Source organism: Heliangelus exortis, chromosome 23 (assembly GCF_036169615.1).
Source record: "Heliangelus exortis chromosome 23, bHelExo1.hap1, whole genome shotgun sequence".
Classification (NCBI taxonomy): Eukaryota; Metazoa; Chordata; class Aves; order Apodiformes; family Trochilidae; genus Heliangelus; species Heliangelus exortis.
Window position 1 is genome coordinate 829953 of NC_092444.1, and position 19272 is coordinate 849224.

The window sequence follows — 19272 nt, forward strand, 5'->3', positions numbered from 1 at the left end:
TTAAGCTGTTACAAAAACTAGCAGTTTTGTGACCCCTACAGGTATTTCACTGCTTGAATCAGCAACTGTTTTCTCAGAGATAAGCAATTCAAGGCTTTATCAGCAGAATCTTCAGAAGCACTGACATAAAAACACCAGCTGTAATATATAGGAAGTAAAAAATACACTATGTCAAACTACAGATTTGGATTTGTAAGCAGTGTGATAACCAAAAAGCAAAGCTGTATCTTCTTGATTCAGTTATTTTATTAGAAACTGATGATGAAGCAGTGGGCAATCCAGCACGTAGCTACTAGAGCCATCTTGAAGCCTGACTGGTTCAGAACAGAGACAGTCTCAGACAACAAGCAAACAGTTTGTGATGGCCTCATTTTCCCTGCTTCTCAACAGACTCAGAGGCTGAAATGAGTTGAATGAGGGTGGTTGGTGTTTACCTGTGAAAGCTTCAAGGGTATAGTCTCAAACTGAATATCACACTCAAGTCGTGGACTCTGGCGTGACCTCAAGGGCTCCTTAGAACAGTTTCTCTTCAGAAGAGCAGAGGTGCAAACAGGTTCCATGATGTAATTGTGGTCACGACTTTCCATACTTTTATCCATCGCTTCCTGTGGATTATAAACAGATTTATTCCATAGGAAAGGAATCCACAGCAATCATTAGGATACCAAGCTTTCATATACTAAAATAGACTTCATTAGCATGGCAGTCCATGAAAGAAACAAGTCTTAAACATGCTCTCTCAAGAGTAAAACAAGGTATTTTACAGCACAGCATGGGCTGCACGTGTCCTATGATGACAGCATGAAACCATAAACTTCTGTTGCTCTTAAAAGCACCAAATCCAATAAATTCCAGAGTCAGTTGTGTCTGCAATACAGACAGAAGACCATCACCACCACCAATCTCTCTTCCATATGCAAAGTCTCTCTCATACCTGTAGCTGGCCAGGAGGCAGGTCACCCAATAAGGTGGAGTTTGTATCCCAATAAACACTGAAGTCAGCAACATCCAACTGCTTTTTCCTCATCAGCTTCTCAACCTGAAGCAGAAAAAGAATGTCAAGGTCACACACCACGTGCCATGGAGCTTTCAGTCCTACATATTCAATAGACAACACGAAATGCCCAGAATCAATTTATTACAATAACCAGAATACTACCAAAATGCCACACATTTTACTAAATACTCATTAGCACCATAAAGCACAGCACCACAGCTGCCCCGAGGCCCTGCACAAAAGGTTACACTTACTGGTTCAAACACCGCGTTTTGCATTGATACATTTTTGATGCATACGCCAAAAGCAAAGGGCTGCAAGGGATTTGTGACACCATCCTCAAACCTCAAGTGGACATCTTGAATTTTTAACTAGACAGGAAAAAAAAAAAAACAACAAAAAAACATTACTAGAGGCAACTGTTTACATCCTTAGAGTGGACAGCAGGAATATTCACCAACACTGAAGCAATGTAGTGTTTATTTTCTGCAGTTCTCCAACAGATTTCTGGCAGTTATTTAGACCCCAGAGAAATCCCATTCCTCACTTCTGTTTTTTTCATTCTCTGCTCCTATTTTCTCCCCAGATACCACCACAGTCCCTGCCCTTCTTTCCAAAACAACTACCCACTTTCACAAGACAGTGTATGTGTCCTGACTTAAGCCCCAAGTTGTGAAGGTTCAGTCTGAAAAGGGCCTGTCCTCTGCCAAATATCTACCTTTGATTTACACATTTCTTTTCTGAGGACTACACCCTGTGAAGCAGAGTGAACACAGGTTACTCTCAGCAAGTGGGAAAAGCTCTACAATGCAAAGGCTTACTTCAATGTTTTCTACAATTCTTGTGACCACAGATGCAGTAACTGAGTACCAGTAAGATTCCCCTTTCTGTTGTCGTTCTTTCTAAAAAAGAAAATGGGAATAAACATTAACCACAACGGAAACATCAGCTAGGAAACAAAATACTTTGTTACACTGAAATTACTGTTAACAGGGAACAGGAAAAAAAGATGGTTTCAGTATCCAACATAGGTGGGAAAAACCACATCAGAGGGGTGGGGCAGAAACTGCACTATGAACCAAAAATTCTAACTTAGTTTTCTATACATTTGTTCTCCTACTTGTTAGGAAGCTTAAATGTGATCCATCCACCATAGCTATTTATTTATTCACCATGAAAGACAAGTGTGACTCACTTTCCATTTTTCTTCAAGTGCCAGAAGAAGGGCTTTCTTGCGTTCTCTTTCTTGCAACTTCTCCCTTTCCTCATCAAAATCATCTTTTTTCTCCAGTGCACCAATTAAGTGCAGTTTTGAGACAGATATCACCCATGGATCCACATGTGGGCGATAAAAAGGTATCTGGAGTGTTATCTTGCCAATGAAACCTAGATATAAAAAGCAGAGATGCCATCAGATTCCTGTGGAAACACACTTTATCACCTGTGGAAAACCTGAAATAAACCTGCTTATAAACATTTGTCCTGCACACACAAGCAAAATACAAACCTGCCTTTACTTCAAATGGTAATTCCAGTTCCTTCAAGGCATCTTTCTTTAGTGGCAAGTTTTCCAATTCAACAGCACCTATACAGAACGGAAAAAAAAGACAATTCAGTAAACAAAATTATGTAAAAGAATGACAACTTGAACATTATAAGCCTGAAATGACTAGCATCATGTTTTAAAGGAAAAAAAAAAAAAAGGTATTTTATGAAAACAGACAAACTATGGCTTCAAGTTGTGCTACAACTAACTGAAATGGTTATTTAATATACTAGGTAACTTTCTGATGCCACCTGCTCAGACTATTTGAGGAAGTCATCTAGAAGCCAATATCTGCAAGGTTTTACATCTGAACTTTGCTGTAACCAAGGAGAAAGCTTCTCCTCATTGTCTTTCAAAAAAAGGTACTTCCAGGTATTTTCTCACTGTTACAAAAAGCATGCACAAATATGTTTTGAAGCATTACAAAAAACTCTCTCTCCAGAAAGACCAAACAACAGCAGCAGAAGGTAAATTAGAAAGGTATGATTTGTGGACTCTGTAAAAGTACAAGACTCGTGAGCATGATATGAAAGAAACCAGAAGTCTTAATTACAGAAGAGTAACTACTAGTACCAAACCATGAGAGGTAAAGCTTTCAGAACACCTCCTGCCACACTCCCTCAACAGGGAAGTTACTGAATAGTACTAAAGAGAAACAACACTCAGATATTACATAAATTAAATATACTGATAAAATATACTAACCATACTTTTAAAAGTTTTATACAAATTGGTTTAGCAGTGTTGATTAAAAGCAACAAAGAAAGGAACACAAGAGAACTTAATATTGATTGTAAAATGCTAGCACAAAACTCTGTATTAAAAACAGTTTATATAAACATGAAAACCAATATTAAGTGATCCTTCTTCTATTCCACCTTCCAATTATTATGACAAGGTAATATTTTTTTTTAAATCACAGTATGAAAACACTACAGAACATACTCCAAAGCCTCACCCTTTAGAAGAGCAACTGAAAGTTGGTCAGTGTTCAGGTTATTGACATATTTGCCCAAATAGGTGTTGAGGACCCAGGCTACCAACCCTTCCAACATGACTGTCCTAGAAGAGAGCAACTAATGTTTTTCTGTCATTTTCTGGATCTCTGTTCCATAATTACACTCTCGCTCTGAAAGAAAAAAAACATGAAGAATGTGACTGTGTGAAATACACTCTCAGCACAGCTGAAATTGCCCACCCCCCTCAGCCTTACTGTAATTAATCTAAAAACCAGCAAAAACACCAAGCTTGGTTTCTACCTTTAAAAATGCTTAAGTCTCAACTCAGACTTCTATATAGGACTTTGATTCCAGACCACTCCCAGTTGCAAACTAAGTTCATTTTTTCACCGTTCTTCTAATCAAAAAACCAACATTTTGTTGCAATAATCAACAAGTCCAATCTACAATTCCCTTCCAGTAAAGGGAAGACTAAAATTTGACATTAATCTGAAGTAGTTTTGCATTGGCCTCCTCATCTTCTACTGCCAACTTTTTATTCAAATTGCCAGCACTCTGGTTTTGGAAGCCTGGTCTAACCTGACAGCCCAGCACCCCTGACTGCATTTCTGTAGGATTCTTGTACGATATCTGTGAAACAACTCACCCTGCTCAAACCTCTTTTTTTGGGAGGAGTGTACATGTGGGAGGTAATCAGATATAAGTCCCATAAATAGCTCATCAACAGTTACTCTAACAGGCTTTCAAAGTGATACCATAGATTACTGCATCCAGGAGGGAAATAATGCTACAGCAGAGAGGCAACTCTGCTCCCACATGCAAACCTTCCCCCTCATAACCTTCTCCAACCATTTCTATTTCAACTTAAGTGGCAATCAGACCATTAAAAGTCCCTGTTCAAGCTGTTAACCAGTGAATTGCAAAACTCCCATTAGGTTCTGCAAGGGCATTATTACAAGTGTGTTGCTAGAGTAAGAAAAAAAGCATGCAGGCCACATCTTGTGGCTGGAGCAGAGTAAATGCAGCAGTCCTGTTTGTAGTAAACAAGTGTATGTGATGGAGTCTTAAAGGCAAGACATGTCAGACTTACTGGCATCTGACAAGAGAAAAAAATAATGGCTTCAAGAGTTGCATTTTAAATTTGACATTAAAATTCAGAATTTTCCCATAAGAAGGTTAAATTTTGGGCCATCACACTTAAGACTTCTTTTCCTTTAAAAAAAGGCAATGAAAATATTTTGCTAATACAGTTAAGTCCTATAACCAGAATTAAGTAAATAATGAAATGCTTTTTCTAAAGGCTGAAAAGTGAAACTATCCTGTCAAATAGGATGAAACACAAACTTCATAAATAACAGAGGGAAGTTACATGCAAATAAAGCATATCTTCACCTTAGACATGCTTAACATTTTTATCCTGGTAAAATTTCCCAACATTTTCCCAAAGCAATTACATTATTCCACAGAATAAAGACCAAGCATTCATACACATGGGACCAACACTTTACATCGTAGGTTTTTATTCTAATGAAGCTGACAGGAAAGCTGAAGTTTCAAATAAGCACAAATAGAGCAATCATCCTCCCATTACTCTTAAAAAAATAATAAAGGCAGAAATTTATAGGTGTTAGGAGCCAAATCTGAGGAGAGATCTCGACAAAAACTTCAGAAGCACAGAACTGGTTAGCATCCCAGTGACTGAAAACCTCCAGTGCATGAACAACTTCATGCCCAAAGTCATCATAAGAACTGTAAATAAAATAAACCACCACCTTAACCTTAACTTGTGGAACACAAATAACTATTTAGGAATCTTTCCTATGTTTTAAGGCTTTTACATTAGTCACTTTACAGTCCACTGCTGTGCCACTGGGAAGAAACCCACAGCACTTCTTTTCTGTGACAGCAGATTTATTTCCTTAACAGAAAAGCAACACTAAGCCCTTATCAGGATGAGAATCAAAGTCCAAACCAGGACCTCACTCAAATCTGCCTCACTTTTTCTGGAAAAAAGACGTCATTTGTCCAACAGGGAAGCCGTGAAGGGCCCTGGAGAAGCGGGGACAGAGGCAGCTGAGGGTCGGGGGGGGTGATGTCTCCTGTCAGAGCAAGGTGCAGAGGGACATTTATTGCACCCAGCGCCCGCTTGGACACAAAAAAGGGCGGGGAGGAGCCCTCGGGAGGACAGCTCACCCTCTCCCCTTCCACGCAAGCAAACACACGGCGGGGAGGACAGGCACGGGAGACCTGTTGGCACACAGCGCTTGTCAGAGTCACAGCAAAAGGTCACCTTGCCTGAGGCGGCCCCAGAGAGCCCTGAGGCAGCCGGGGAGAGGCCGGGGACAGGCGGGGAGAGCTCCTGAGGAGACGGCTCCTGAGGAGACCCCTCCAGGCCCGGCCGCGGGGCTGAGGCGGAGGCAGCGAGCAGAGCCCGGCCCGGGGGAACCTCCCGAGACCCCGAGGAGAAGGAACAAGCGAGGACGCGGCTGCCCCTCTCCCCTTTCGGGACCGGACCGGCGGGGCGGAGCGCGGCAAGGGGCGTGAGGCAGGGAGGGGCCCCCGGGGCCGGGCCGGCGCCATGCAGCCGCGATCGAGCGAGTGGGGAGCGAAGGCTGACGCAGGAGAAAAGGACAGCGTGGCCCAGGCCCGCCGGTACCGCAGCGCCTCGCGCCCCCAGCCCGCCGGTACCCACCTGGGTTCTCCTCACGCCCGGCTCCTCGGGGGTGCGGGGGGCGGGCGGGACGCGCGGCGATCGACCCTGAGACAAGCGACGGCGGGAGGCCTGGGCAGGGAGCGCAGAGCTATCGATGTGCGCCGGGCCGCGGCTCCCTGAGGCGGAGCTGAGGGAGGGGCGGGACCGGGAGAGGCGGGACCGGGAGGGGCGGGACCGGGAGGGGCGGGACCGGGAGGGGCCGGACCGGGAGGGGCGGGACCGGGAGAGGCGGGACCGGGAGGGGCGGGACCGGGACAGGCGGGACCGGGAGGGGCGGGACCGGGAGGGGCGGGACCGGGACGGGCGGGACCGGGAGGGGCGGGGCCGGGACAGGCGGGGCCGGGAGAGGCGGGACCGGGACAGGCGGGACCGGGACAGGCGGGACCGGGAGAGGCGGGGCCGGGACAGGCGGGACCGGGACAGGCGGGACCGGGTCCGTCCCGGCCGCTCCCCTCAGCGCCTGCCTGCAGGGTCTGTCCGCAGCTCCCCTCAGGGCAGGGCAGGGCGGGACGGGACGGGCAGAGCGGACCGGACCGGACCGGACCGAACCGGACCGGACCGGACCGGACCGGACCTCATCCGGGGTGTGTCAGCCGCTGTCCTTGCGCGTCAACGCGGTCAGCAGTGTTTTGGCTCTTAAATGCGTCAGAGGTTCCATTTATTTTACTGGAGAGGCCAGGAAAATTGAGAAGACATATAATTATAAAAAAGGAGGCTTTTTTTTTAATTATTATTATTATTAGCAAATGCAAGCGCGTTTTTTTCATCTGCAGCATAAAACTTGAATTTGCCTTCTGTCACACAGCTTCATCATTTGAATGCCCAATAAATTCACACCTGCAATGTGTGAATTTAAAAAAACATCCATTTTGGCATTTTAAAAACTTTCAAAATCTTCCATTGTTTCTTCCATGGGATCCCAAAACTGGGAGCTGACAAAGACCTGAAAATAGTACAGTGCCAAGAGGGTCAAATTGCTGTATAAAATTAGGTTATATTTTTGCCTAAACCCTTCATTTTTATAACAGTTCCAGTGTGCCCGCTTTCAAAAGTCTTTCCTGAAAATGACTTTCAAGTTTATGACAGCTGGAAAAGGTTTGTTGCTTATAGAAGACAAGACCTGTCTGTAGAAGGCTGGAGACCTTTGGTCTCAGCTCCAGAAGTGTTGTTAGTAAACCTCAGGGTTTTGTGGAAGTTTAACATTTGTATTTCATTATCTATATCTCCTCTGTAGCTGGAGAATAAATGCTATGACAAAAATAACCTTTTTCAGGCAAAGGCCTTAGAAATGACAACTGAATTTATTTTCTCTGGAGGTGGAACAGAGCGGTTTGGTTGGAAGGAAGAACAGTCATCATCTAGTCCAACAGTTTGTTTTATGGCATAAAATAAAATTGCTGTGGCTGCTGTGTGACTTCAGCCATGTAATTCAGTCACCACACTGCAAATCCTGGCTGAGCAGACACCACAATTGGTGGTTAAGTCACAGATGCAAAATATAATTATGGGATCCTAAAAACCCACAACCAAAAGACTCCCAGCTTCATTCAAGGAAAACATCTACTAATTTTCTGTAGCAGCTGGCTGGACATTCAGCATCAAGGAAGAAGTGTGAGAGAACAGGATTTTCTGGTTCTGAGGTTTGACTTTTGGCAGATGAGACTCTGCAGCCATCAGGAGGTCAGTGGGCAGGAGCTGTCTGACACAAAGTCACATGGGTCTTCTCCAGCTGTCACTACAACACAGAGAAAAATACTTTGGGTTTATGGTTAACCTCAAAAATAAGGTCAGAATCACTCAGGGAAATGTATTAGGTCAGTCATGACATAAAGATGACAAACTTTAGAGCTGTCAATAAAAGGAACTTACTTCCTACTCCAAGATAACAACTATTTAATCTACATTTTCTTCTCTAAAATAAACTATGTAAAATAAACTGATGAAACACTATTGATTACACATAATACTTGTAATCTAGTAAGAAAAATACTGTGGAGGATTTCACTCCTTGATGTACTTCAAGTTGATTTGAGACGTTTGGTCCAGTAACAAGCAAAAGAAAACTGTAATAATAAAAGAAATATCCAGGAGGATGAGGAGAAATATGTCCATGAAGATATGGAATAGGAAGCTGAATGCAGTCGTTTTCAAATCAAATGGATAATTTAACTCCAGTTTCTTGCAAGTGCTGGTCACAGCCATGCTCTTGACAGGTAGCATATCTGAAGCCAAATTATCATCAGCAACAAAAAAATGGTATAAAGTTAGAAGAAATTTCCTTTTCAAATCTGGTGAAGGTCCTTCTAAGGTATCACAGAAGAAAGGGAGGAGTTGACCATTCTGTTGAAAAGAAAAATAATTCAAATTTTTTAAGCTGCCAATATCATCATTCAGCCCTCAAAGCTGACAGAAGAGATTAAAACCCTCAAAAGTGTCTATATTTGAAATTTCAAGTCTCTGTAGAATGCTACATGGAACATAATATTTATTTTAGAAGATAGGAGGTTGTATGATTCATTTTATCAGTCAGTGAGCACACCATCTGTAACTTCCTTTAACTGATTTTTAGCCCCAGATCTTGAGTAACAGGAAACTTCTTTTCTTCTGGAAGTCACTCTTCAATTGAATTGTCCTCATTTTCCATTGAGATCTGAATTCCAGTTTCTTTTTTCAAGGGGTTTTCTTCTTTTGAAAGAGGAAATTTTTCCCCTGTTGAGGAATGACAGGGAGTGTTTCCATAATCCATGGAGCCAGGTGAGTGAGTCTGTTCTGGGCACTGGGAGCTGCAGTCTGGACTGCACACTTTAATGATACAAGTCACATTCACCTGTGTTCCTCCAGTACCAGAAAGTTCTGTCAAACAAACAGAAAACACATTAACCATGGAAGAATGAAACCCAGGAGAGGACAGCTGGATTCTTCATGAATAAACATAAAATATAAAAACAGACATAACATAAAAACAGACACTTTAACATAAAACCAGGCAGTAAATATCTTCCTACTTCACCCATTTTGGGTAAGCTGGTTAACATTTCAGGGGGGTTTGGGTTCCATAAAATCCATGTGTCACCCCAGAAATAAAAAAGCAGTAAAAATTAATACAGAGCCCTGGATCTCTGCCAGCTCCCTACCCATCTGTTGCCACTCCAGATGCTTTTGGCAGTGTGTTTTTCTTACTGCTCCCTTAGGCACTTACCTGGGAGTGGGAGTGAGAGCCAAGCACCACCCTGATGCCTCCAGCCTGCAATTAACTTCCCCACTGATCACAATCTCCTTATTGTTAATGTCTGACCACTTTAAACAATCACTTTTTATTTTCCAGAGTTAAACTCTCTGCTGAAGATAAGTCTCATGTTTTATCCTGCCATTTAAGCCTCCACTAAAGAGACTCACTATTGAAAATCAATTTCAGGAGGTTCTGGGTCATTCCAGTACCTTCTTACCTGAACTTGCAGAGTTGTGTCTGTCCCCACTGTGAAGCTTACACCTTCCTGCAGCTGAATGTGGCTGCTGAAATCCTTCTGTCTCTTTCTTTTCATTGTTCTTGCTACTCACTACACCAACTCTTGAATTCCCAGGTGGATTATTCAGGGAGCTACTGCTGGACCCAGAAGTTTCCAGGAGATGCTGCATCTCCTGCCCAGAGCTGCTGGAGTTTTGCAATCCTGTGTTGCTTACTTTCTTGTCACACTGCTTTTCTGCAGGGGAAAAAGGCTGCAACGTTTGCAGAGAAATGCAAACTATTACTTTTAAAACACCACACAGAACGGGTCAGTACTTAGGCAGCTGAAGAAACCTCTGATAATTGCTATTTGCATCGGGATGGCTGCACGTAAAAATCCTACCAGCTCATTAGGCATTAGACAGAATGAACCTGTCTCCAGGAGGCACCTACAGCACTGCAGTGATGAGCTGGGGAACAAAGGCTCTAAAATCTGGTTCTGTGAACCATTCCAGTGTTTTACTGCTAATACAGCCTAACAGAAACTGAAGATGTTTCATTGTGTAGGTACATCCTGCACTCCTGCCTGGGGGCCAAACCACCCCTTTCTCATCCCTGGTGACTTTCTGCTGTGCAATTTCCTTCTGCTTGTAATTACACAAGAGCACGTGGTTTCTAATATAACTTCTAAAGAAAGAGAAAAGATGGAAATGGAAGGGAAGGAAGGACACTCACCAGATCTGCTTCTGTAGCTGGTGGATAATATGTAAGGGCTGAAAATAAGGAAAAACAGTTCATTAACTCCTAAAGTTCTTTCAGTTGCAAAAGCTGCTCTCTTAACTAGTCTGAATTATACCCTCTGCTCCTGGAATAAACTCCAAAAGTATACTTATTACACACTGTTTACAAATGTTGGAAGCTATATTGTATTAATTTTGCAAGGTGACTGAAATTTAGCCAGCAAGCAAAGAGGACAGTCAGCATATAATTATTAACTTTTCTAGTATAGTGTCAGTGAGAAAATGTAGTGATAACAATAAGCTATGGTCCTGACTCTTCAGTAACAGCATTAACATTCAGTAACAGCATAACATTCCATAGCCAGCCATGAGAAAAGCTTCAAAAAGAGCTATCATCTTCTGAGGCAGAAACATCAGTCAACCACCAGGCTCGAATTAGTAAGAAATAAGGTTCCACACTTTCCAGTATTTACAGATCTGCTTGTTTTCACCTCATGAATCTTACCTTTTTTTTTCAAGACTAAGCAATACCCCAAAATAGCAATTATCAGCACAAATAAAAATGGTCCTGCTACCAATCCTGAAAATAAATTAGAAAGATAAATTATTTAGAAGGCTGATCTGACAAAGGATCTGATTAGAAAGAGTTTCACAGTTTCTGTCCATGGCTACAAAAGCTAAATTTACAAGCATCAGGTGTGTCTGATATTTGTTTGTTGTCTCTCCTGTTGGATACCAAGATCTCCTTTCAGTCTCCACCACTTCATAAAATTTATTTTCCTTGTCCTGAAAAATGAGGACAGATTGTTGGCATCAGACACCAAAGATACCTCTCCATGAGATCAATGTTTTGTTAAATCCAAGGCCAGAACCCTCCTAAACATAAATGCCTTCTGGGTAGGTTGTGAATAGGAAAGAACAGACCTGGAATGCTAGAAAATTTTCCAGACTCTGAAGGGCTGTAGAATGCACTGGAGTAGCACAGAGCTGTAAGTACATCCTATGCTGCTCATTACAAGCAGTACCAGGTTGAATTAATTCAGCTCTTCTGAGCTTCTGCTTGGGTACAGGTGATTGGTCTTGGAAAGAAAATGGGAATAAATGTGAACTTGCTTCCTCATCAGATAAAAACTACTTTAGCTGAATTAATAACTCACCAACGATGTAAGAGATGTCAGGTACAGAGTTTAACATGACAGCTCGGGTTACTATTTCAGGTTTGTTGGTCCTTTGGGTCAGGAGCAGGTTCAGAGCAGTGTGAGGCAGAACTGTGGAAAGTGCTGCTTCTGATTCATTGCAAACAGTGTCACGAATGCTGTTTCCAGGGACAGCCACAGATTTACAGCTGCAAGAGACAAAAGGAGGAGTCAGGAAGGGAAGCAGCCCCATGCAGAGGTAAGGTTGGTGCCAGGGGGAATCACTGGCTTACACTCGATGTGGTTTGCAGCTGGTCTTGTAGGATTCTTCACGTGAAAAAGTTCCAGGAGGACAAGGTTTGCATTCAGTGTCTGTGCTGTCTGTCCCTTGAGACAAAGGAAATAAAACAAACACTGCAGTTACTCATCTGGTGAGAAACAGGAATGGATTCTGCAGATCTGCGGCACAGATCCTGCAAGTGACACGAAATGACACAAAATGCAGGGTCTTTACCTGTCACAAAGGGGATGATTTGAAGCACCCAACCCAACCCCAAAGCAGATTCACCGGCTGGTCGTTTCGTGCCCTTGGTAGTCAGGGTTTTTCAAAGACTAAAAACCCCCCCAAAAGGTTAAAGCGTGGTACTGCAGACCAAGCTGAGCTTCAGCCCCCACAATCTGATCACCTCCCACGTTCTGCTGGAGTTCAGCATCTTTGTTTCTTAAAAACAGCCAGGGCTTCACCTCTGAGGATCTTAGAACTTTGAGAGAAGCTCCATTATCAGAGTGGTGACTTCCACCATTTAATAAAGACAGGGTAACCAAAATGCAACCTGAAGTCCTGCTTCAAGGATTCAAGCAGGAATTAAATGGTCTTGAATCCGAGTCACTTCTAGGGGGGAAATCACACGGCAGAGCAAAGCCAAGAAAGATTGAGCTGGGCTGAGGAATTTTGTGATATCTGGGAGTTACAGATTGCACCATGTCCATTTGGATATGGCTCTTGAAAATCCTGTTGCTCTAGGCATGGCCTGCTTGCTAAGATAGTGGTTGCTCTAAAAAGAATGCATAACTGTAGGGAATTAAAAGACAATATTCCTGGGATTTGCTGAGTTGGAGACAGATTCAGAAGTATGTATGGACTATTATTACATAAAAATAACCCTCTTCATACAGGAGAACTATGTTGCATGTAGAGTGTTCAGAATTAAATTACCTCTTCTGGAAACTCTGTAGCCTTTCCCACATTTTCTGTGCAACCTACAGACTTTGCAGTAATCATCTATTTTCAAGATGCAGTACTCATTGGGTGGGCAGCTACAGATTCTGTCCTGGGACCTAGTGCAGGTTTGATTCTGCACAAATCCTGTTTTTAAAACAAGAACAAAGAGAGATGTCATTAGCAACACTTAAAAATCATAGCCTGCAAAGTTTCAAGTAAATATGAAGTTATGTTCACATACCACAAACTGAAAGCAATTTTACAGCTTCTGGCTAGTATATTGTCATAAAATAAATGTTATTTGCCCCAACATCTACATTTTCAGAAGAGTTTTCTCCCTAGGAAAGGAGAAATTTGCATCTGTAGAGTTCACCCTTGAAACTCTGTACCTGGAAGTTGTGCTGTGATGTCTCACAGCCATAAATGAGTCCCTCTGCATTACCTGGGGTCATCACTGCAGCATCTGGGGCCCTACTAAAATTTGTAGCCTATGAAGGTTGTGCAGCTGTATTTAAAGTTACCAGAGACCTTACTGCAGACATCTTTATGCTGTAACTAACCAGCTTTGTAAGATTACCTGTTTAGATGAGACCAAAGACTGTATTCTTCAAACTTACTTGCCAGTGAGTCAAGTAGAGTATTTTGTACACCAGTTTCCATTAAAAATTATGGACAAGAGCATGACTGAATTTGTTAAAGCATTTGCTCTGTTCTACCAGTGTACAGATGCTGGTGCAATGCACTAATTTATATAATGAACCCGTGTGCCATCACTGACTGCACTGCTTTGCAAAGGAAATAAAACTAATAAAGGAATTTTACAGCTGGAGTTTGGTGTTGTCAGTTCAGATAAACAGAGGAATGACTGGATGCCAGAAATGGAACTATCCAAGTCTTAAACTCCCTTCTCAAGACTCTTCCCTGATTCTTTTCCCCAATTCTTATGAGCTGTCTTGGGAGAAAAGACAGGGTTAGACCAAAGCCACTTGTAGAGCAGGTGTTAAAGTCACAAAAGCCTCTTTAATACCTAAAACCAACCTTTCCTGCAGGGGGGTGCACAGGCAAAGCACTGAGGGGACCTGTTCCAGATTGCTGTGTAGGTGTCAGGGCTGCAGGGGCTGCACTTGGTGTCTGCACTGGCACTGCAGCTCTCTGCCTTGTATTCACCTGTTGGGAAAAAAACAAACAGAAAAGAAAACCAGAGAGAGCATCTCATAGCCTGGACAGAAATACCCTGCAAAACAGGCTCAGAAAGCAGCAGTAACACTGGGAAAGCTGCTTGGAGAAGCTCTGTTCTCTGAAAGAGACATAAATATTATTTCCAAAGACTTTGCTTTTCCATGTATTTACTTGAACCTTAAAGTGCTGCCTTCCACACCCTGATAATGATTTAAGCTTCACATTTCGATAAATTATGGTTAAAAACTCCACTTTATAATAACAAAAATAAATATTTTAGACTTCCTACCACTTGCTGCCCAGAATTCGCTTTTCTGAAAAAAATAAAATTAAAGAGAAACAGGCTAAACAGTACCCACCACAAAGAAAAAGGGTTTTAGCTGTGAATTATCATCTTTCATCTGATGTGTTTTTAAAAAGGGAAACCTGACAAATCTATCTAGACATTTTCAGTTAGCTCAAGCAACTGTGGCTTCTTCAGCACATACCAATTTCCTGCTTCACCTACCAGAGCTCTCTGACAGCAACTCAGCATTTATGGACACAAATTTTGTTTGCTCAGCACATTGTAAGAAAAACAGGCAGATTTTTTGCTGTGTCTAATGTAATAATATGATGACAATGTATGGCAAATACTCTATTATTATAATAATACTCAAACAGTTATGGCCCAAAAAACCCCCAAGCCCCCTACACATCTTTCTGCAGTCACCAACTCTGCCTAACAAAAGCTTGCTAATAAATGTTACTGAAGTGTCAGATGGGACAACCTTCCAGTTCTGATGGGCAGGGTGCCAATTTTACAGGTGGTTTCTATAGTCCCAGCATTTAATTGTCTCCCAGATTGACAATAGAAAAAATTCCATGCTCTTAAGATGTATGAATAATCGAAATGTAATAAGCTCATTTGAAAATTGACTGAATTTGGTGCTGGAAAGTAAGAGCTTGAATTTCACCCTACCTGGAGGGCACTGGCTGCAACATTTATTAAGTCTTTCTTCATAGAATTCAGTGATGGGATCTTTGCATTGTGCTGAATGTGGTGTGTAAGGCAGTGAGTATTCCTAGGAGAAATTAAAGGAAAATCATGAGTCACAAGTCCATCCTGGCCCTAGAGCAGAAATTCAAAAGAGATAAACTAAACTTAAAGATCAGTGCAATTTTATCCACTTTCTTTTCCAAGATGCTGATGAAATAGGAAGCAGCAGATGCCAAAAGTTTAAGCAGAATGCAGTTGAGGTATTTGAGACCATTCCCCTGGTTTTTTAAGGGTCTGTCACAATGAAAAATGTGACTTCCCCAGGTTTTATGTTCAAAAGAATTCAACACAAGTATGGGAACAGCATCACACCTGGTCACTGCTGCATCCCCTAAACCAAAGCACCAAGTACCTATTCTCAGCTGCCATGATTCAACCAACCTTTGGTAAAACACCACTGAAACCTAAATTCTTAACCCTAAGCATTTTCTGAAAAGCAACCTCTTTCCATCAGTGGGTGCAAAGGACACAGGACACTCAGATCAATTCTCTATTGCTCTAATGATCATTATGTCCTCACTGAGACCCACAGAATATCCAGGCAAGGTAACCTGCCCCTTTAGTCAATGAACCTGGAAATGTTTGCCCAAAGGAAAGGAAAAAAGGCTTTTATTATTGGAAACACATCATGATTGCCTTCTGAATGAGAAAGGACTTGATGTGTTGAAAAGAGTGTCTGCAAAAACTTCACTGAAACGGAGCAACTGGCTACAAAATTAAAAAAAACAAAACCCTTCCTCATATGGCAGGTCAAAAACGTAAGGAACAGTCATACCTGATGTTCAGTTCCTAACAATCACCACAACTCAGTGACTTCAACGAACAAGTGTCAAAATATTTGAAGACCTGCCATCTGTTTTCAAAAGGAAAAATACACTCGCTCAAAAGAAAAAAGCTAACGTTAGGTCGTGCAAGCGTAGGAGTTTCCTGCTAGATCAGAAAAATGCTCTTCAAAAAGAATGTGGCAATGCTCAGTTTTCTGCAGCCTGGAGAGACTGCTCTGTGTCTGGTCTGCACACATTTAAAGAAGTACTTTAGAAGTATTATTAAAAAGAGAAATCAAAACAGGAACCAGCTCTTTGGAAGCCGGTGATGAAGACATCCTTCCTACTGACTGAAAACCACATTTATTGGCTTCACATAGCAGACTAACACTTGCCACTCTGAACTATTACTTAAAGGGACCCCGAGACTTTCTGATGCAGTTTGTTGAAATATTTTGCCTCCTATCTTGCCAATCATCAGAACCAGGATCTCACCCATCTACTCAATGGTCAGTGTCAAAAAGAGAATTTCCTGAGAATGTGAAGGCAGAGAAAGGTCAGCTTGAGCTTCAATGGTCATGCCAGAAAATAAAAAAGGAAAGCAAACTGGTTAAGTAGAAGTTTCACCACTCCTATTGAAAAGCTGATAACACTGACCAGACACCAGGACAAATCTGAAGAAAGATTGAGTCATCACAGTCTAGCAGGTACTGTGATCAACTTCACTAAATAAGCATTTGAGTGGCTTTTTAAAATGTAAAACTAAACTGCAAGAGCAAACACAGGGGAGGGGAAAAAAAAAAAAAAAGGAGAAATATAATAAACCATATCACAAATTATCCTGCTGGTGGAGCTTCCTGGAAAAAAATTTTATCTCATCCTCTGCATTGTCTGGCAGTTGTAAATACTGTCTGCTGCCTGATACAATCTCCCTGAAACTTTATCTGATGAGCTGTGGTTCTCAGTGACAATTTCTTGCCAGCAACATTATGGGAAACCAAAAGGACTTGTAACTTAGGTACAATTTATATACACATGTGAGCTCAGCTTTGTTTGCACTGCCATTAATTTTAGTAGTTACTTCCAGAATAAACTAGTTAAATCAAAGCTGTCAAGACCATCAGTCAAATCCCCTAATCTGTCAGAAATGTAGGACTCCTACCAGGTATAAAACTCTCTTGGCTACAAGCAGACTCCACTTTTTTCAGCCATCTCACCAATGTTAAGGTCTGGGTTGGGCAGTACAGTATCTGTACCTACCATTGAGATCCCTGGGCTATTTTGGGCTGAAAGGCTGACAAGTAGAGGCCAGATTTTACTCCACAATCCTGACATTTTGCTATATTTGTATCTCTTGAAAGTTCCTGTCTTCTGCTTTTCCTGTGGCTCAATGTTATGCAAGCAGCTTGTGTGAAGGAAAACAAACTTTATGCTGCACCTTTGTGTTCCAGGCTCAGAACTTTACAGATCAGGTCTAATGACAGCAGACTTTTAAGATATTTACACAAATGGACTTTGGAAGACTTAATTTCATTTGACAGGTACAAGTGGCAGTAAAATGCCACTTCAGCAGCAGAGTGACAAACTGCAAACATGAAATTTACTCTATGCACACCAGTCAATTTAAGCACTGTATTTTGGCATAGAAATGGGTTAACTGTGCTGGCCTTGGACTACACAGCTCTGGGGAGTTTTATGCACTGCTTTTGTATTAAGCAATAACTGAGAAGCTGCTTACAAAAACTCAAGGCACTCTTCCCAGAGCCTCTGCATTGTTTCAGTCATTTTCCCACCTGCACCACAGACATCCAGTGGACAACTGGACCTGATTTGTCACTGGAGAGGAGTGGGCTGGCAGCAGGCTCCACACCAACCAGGAGGTCAGTCCAGGCTCTGCTAAACACGGATGCACAAGCACAATTGTTTCCAAGATTCCCTATATCCTACCCACTGGTAGATAAAACAAGTGGAGAACATGACTGCCTCTGCACAACCAAGACCATAATGTCTGCACCAGAGCTGAGCTCAGGTCAGTAACAGAAATAATCAGTATTATAATAGTAACAGCAATGAGACATGCTAATATAATGGGTGAATATCTATCTATACATTTAAACCATTCACATAACGTTGATTTTTACTTATGGAGGCCATTTAAATGAAGATATTTAAGCACATATTTTAACCCTAACTCACGTGTCTACATTTTTATTGGTCTCCTTTTCCTACAGTTACCATCTTCAAATTCAAGCTGTCAAACAAAGCAGTCTGAGCAGGAGCTACATCAAATGTTCTTCATGCAAATAAAACCCAAACTCCCCTCATCCCCAGACTCCCCTCAGTCCCAGACCCCCCTCAGCCCCGCACTCACCCGGGTGGCCGCGGCGTTGAGCAGCGCTGCCAGGAGCGCCCAGTGCGGTCCCATCCCCGCACTGAGTGAGGACCCTGCGGGACGGGACGGGGCGGGACGGGACGGGATGGGGACGGGGAGGGAACGGGGCGGGGAGGGACAAGGAGGGGACGGGACAGGACGGAGACGGGGCAGGCGGCTGCTCCCGGCTCCGCTATCTCCCCGGGGCTCCGTTCCCTCTGAGCCCCAGGGCGGATCAAGGGGCGGGAGCGGTGCGGAGCGCTGGGCGGTTACCGGGTACGCGGTGCGGAGGAGGCTGCGGGGTGTGCAGAGGGAGCTCTGCGGTCCTGCTGAGAAGTTCCCGGTTGCACCATTCCGGCACCGAACCCCTCTGCCCCTTGTGCCCGCACCCCCCGCACGCACTGCCCCGATGGTGCAAAGCGACCTTGGTGTGAATCCGGATCTGGCCTGGGGAAGGACTCCAGGTGATTAATAGCTTCCTAAGTTTGGAACAGATCTCTTGCAAATATAGTTTCTTTCTGCGACTGATCCATGTGCTGAAATTATCAACAATGAAGCATTGACAGATCAGACAAGAGAAGTGTGGCTGTGGCTTAAAATCCATGTAAGCTTTAATTCGGGGATTACCAACCTCATTAAACTATCCAAGGATAACACAGGCTGCAAGGCAGATGATTCATCTAGAAAGCTAAAAAAGATTCACTTCTACACAGAGCAGAACCCCACAAATGAGCTGTCAGGAAGAGATCACCCCTTCACAACCCCAGCCAGGTGAACATGGATACTCAGTTTGTGGATACCCAAACTGATGTTCTCTAAAATTAAACAAAAGTTCTTACACTTAGAATGAAGTGTGTGCATTGGAAAACAATTAACTATCCTGACTGGAATGAGAAAAGGGTCAGCAGGATTTGTTCTAGTTTTTCCTTCTTCCTTGCACTGCTGTTTGATGTCACTGCATGGTGACTTGACCTTCCATTGAACAATAACAGGAAGTAAAACCAGAAAATGTTAATTCTGTTTCCTTCTTCACCTCACAGTGGTGATACTGACAGCCAAGCCAAATGTCAGTGTGAGCATGAGGAGCAGCTTCTCTTCTGAATGAAACAAAACAAGTACAAACACAGCAGCAAGCAGAAAGAATTCACTCTTGCAAGACTC

At 42.8% G+C, this 19272-nt stretch overlaps 2 protein-coding genes across 11 annotated transcripts in view; both read right to left on the bottom strand.

The window, feature by feature from the left end:
* The window catches only part of VPS13D (vacuolar protein sorting 13 homolog D), an 89449-nt gene extending 83098 nt beyond the window's left edge, over nucleotides 1–6351 (bottom strand). For 5 of the 9 annotated variants that reach the window (XM_071766854.1, XM_071766856.1, XM_071766853.1 and 2 more), the window contains exons 1-8: nucleotides 5793–6155; nucleotides 3502–3672; nucleotides 2505–2582; nucleotides 2193–2383; nucleotides 1819–1899; nucleotides 1252–1368; nucleotides 935–1039; nucleotides 435–605 (exon numbers count right to left, since the gene is read on the bottom strand). In XM_071766854.1, coding sequence (XP_071622955.1) covers nucleotides 435–605; nucleotides 935–1039; nucleotides 1252–1368; nucleotides 1819–1899; nucleotides 2193–2383; nucleotides 2505–2582; nucleotides 3502–3598 — 840 coding nt within the window. In that variant the 5' untranslated portion in view covers nucleotides 3599–3672; nucleotides 5793–6155. Of the gene's footprint in view, nucleotides 1–434; nucleotides 606–934; nucleotides 1040–1251; nucleotides 1369–1818; nucleotides 1900–2192; nucleotides 2384–2504; nucleotides 2583–3501; nucleotides 3673–5792; nucleotides 6159–6194 lie in introns of those variants that run through there. The other 4 variants (XM_071766859.1, XM_071766858.1, XM_071766852.1 and 1 more) reach the window with 3 other exon arrangements.
* A 1146-nt stretch (nucleotides 6352–7497) lies between these two features.
* Nucleotides 7498–18217, bottom strand: TNFRSF1B (TNF receptor superfamily member 1B). Of its 2 annotated transcripts, XM_071766849.1 has the most exons (10): nucleotides 18112–18217; nucleotides 14899–15001; nucleotides 13797–13925; nucleotides 12753–12902; nucleotides 11830–11923; nucleotides 11558–11745; nucleotides 10906–10980; nucleotides 10396–10433; nucleotides 9662–9932; nucleotides 7498–9068 (listed from the first exon to the last, which is right to left on the bottom strand). In XM_071766849.1, exons 1-10 carry the CDS (start codon nucleotides 18163–18165, stop codon nucleotides 8827–8829), a joined length of 1344 nt encoding a protein of 447 aa, XP_071622950.1. In that variant the 5' UTR covers nucleotides 18166–18217; the 3' UTR covers nucleotides 7498–8826. The 2 variants fall into 2 exon arrangements, with proteins under 2 accessions (XP_071622950.1, XP_071622951.1); XM_071766850.1 differs by lacking the exon at nucleotides 12753–12902.
* Nucleotides 18218–19272: the final 1055 nt, after the last annotated feature.

Coding starts and splice junctions, on each gene's coding strand:
- TNFRSF1B (XM_071766849.1), bottom strand. CDS start 18,165: ATGGGACCGCACTGGGCGCTCCTGGCAGCGCTGCTCAACGCCGCGGCC. Junction 9,933..10,395: donor CAGCTACAGAAGCAGATCTG/GTGAGTGTCCTT, acceptor CAAACGTTGCAG/CCTTTTTCCCCTGCAGAAAA. Junction 9,069..9,661: donor ACACAACTCTGCAAGTTCAG/GTAAGAAGGTAC, acceptor TTTGTTTGACAG/AACTTTCTGGTACTGGAGGA.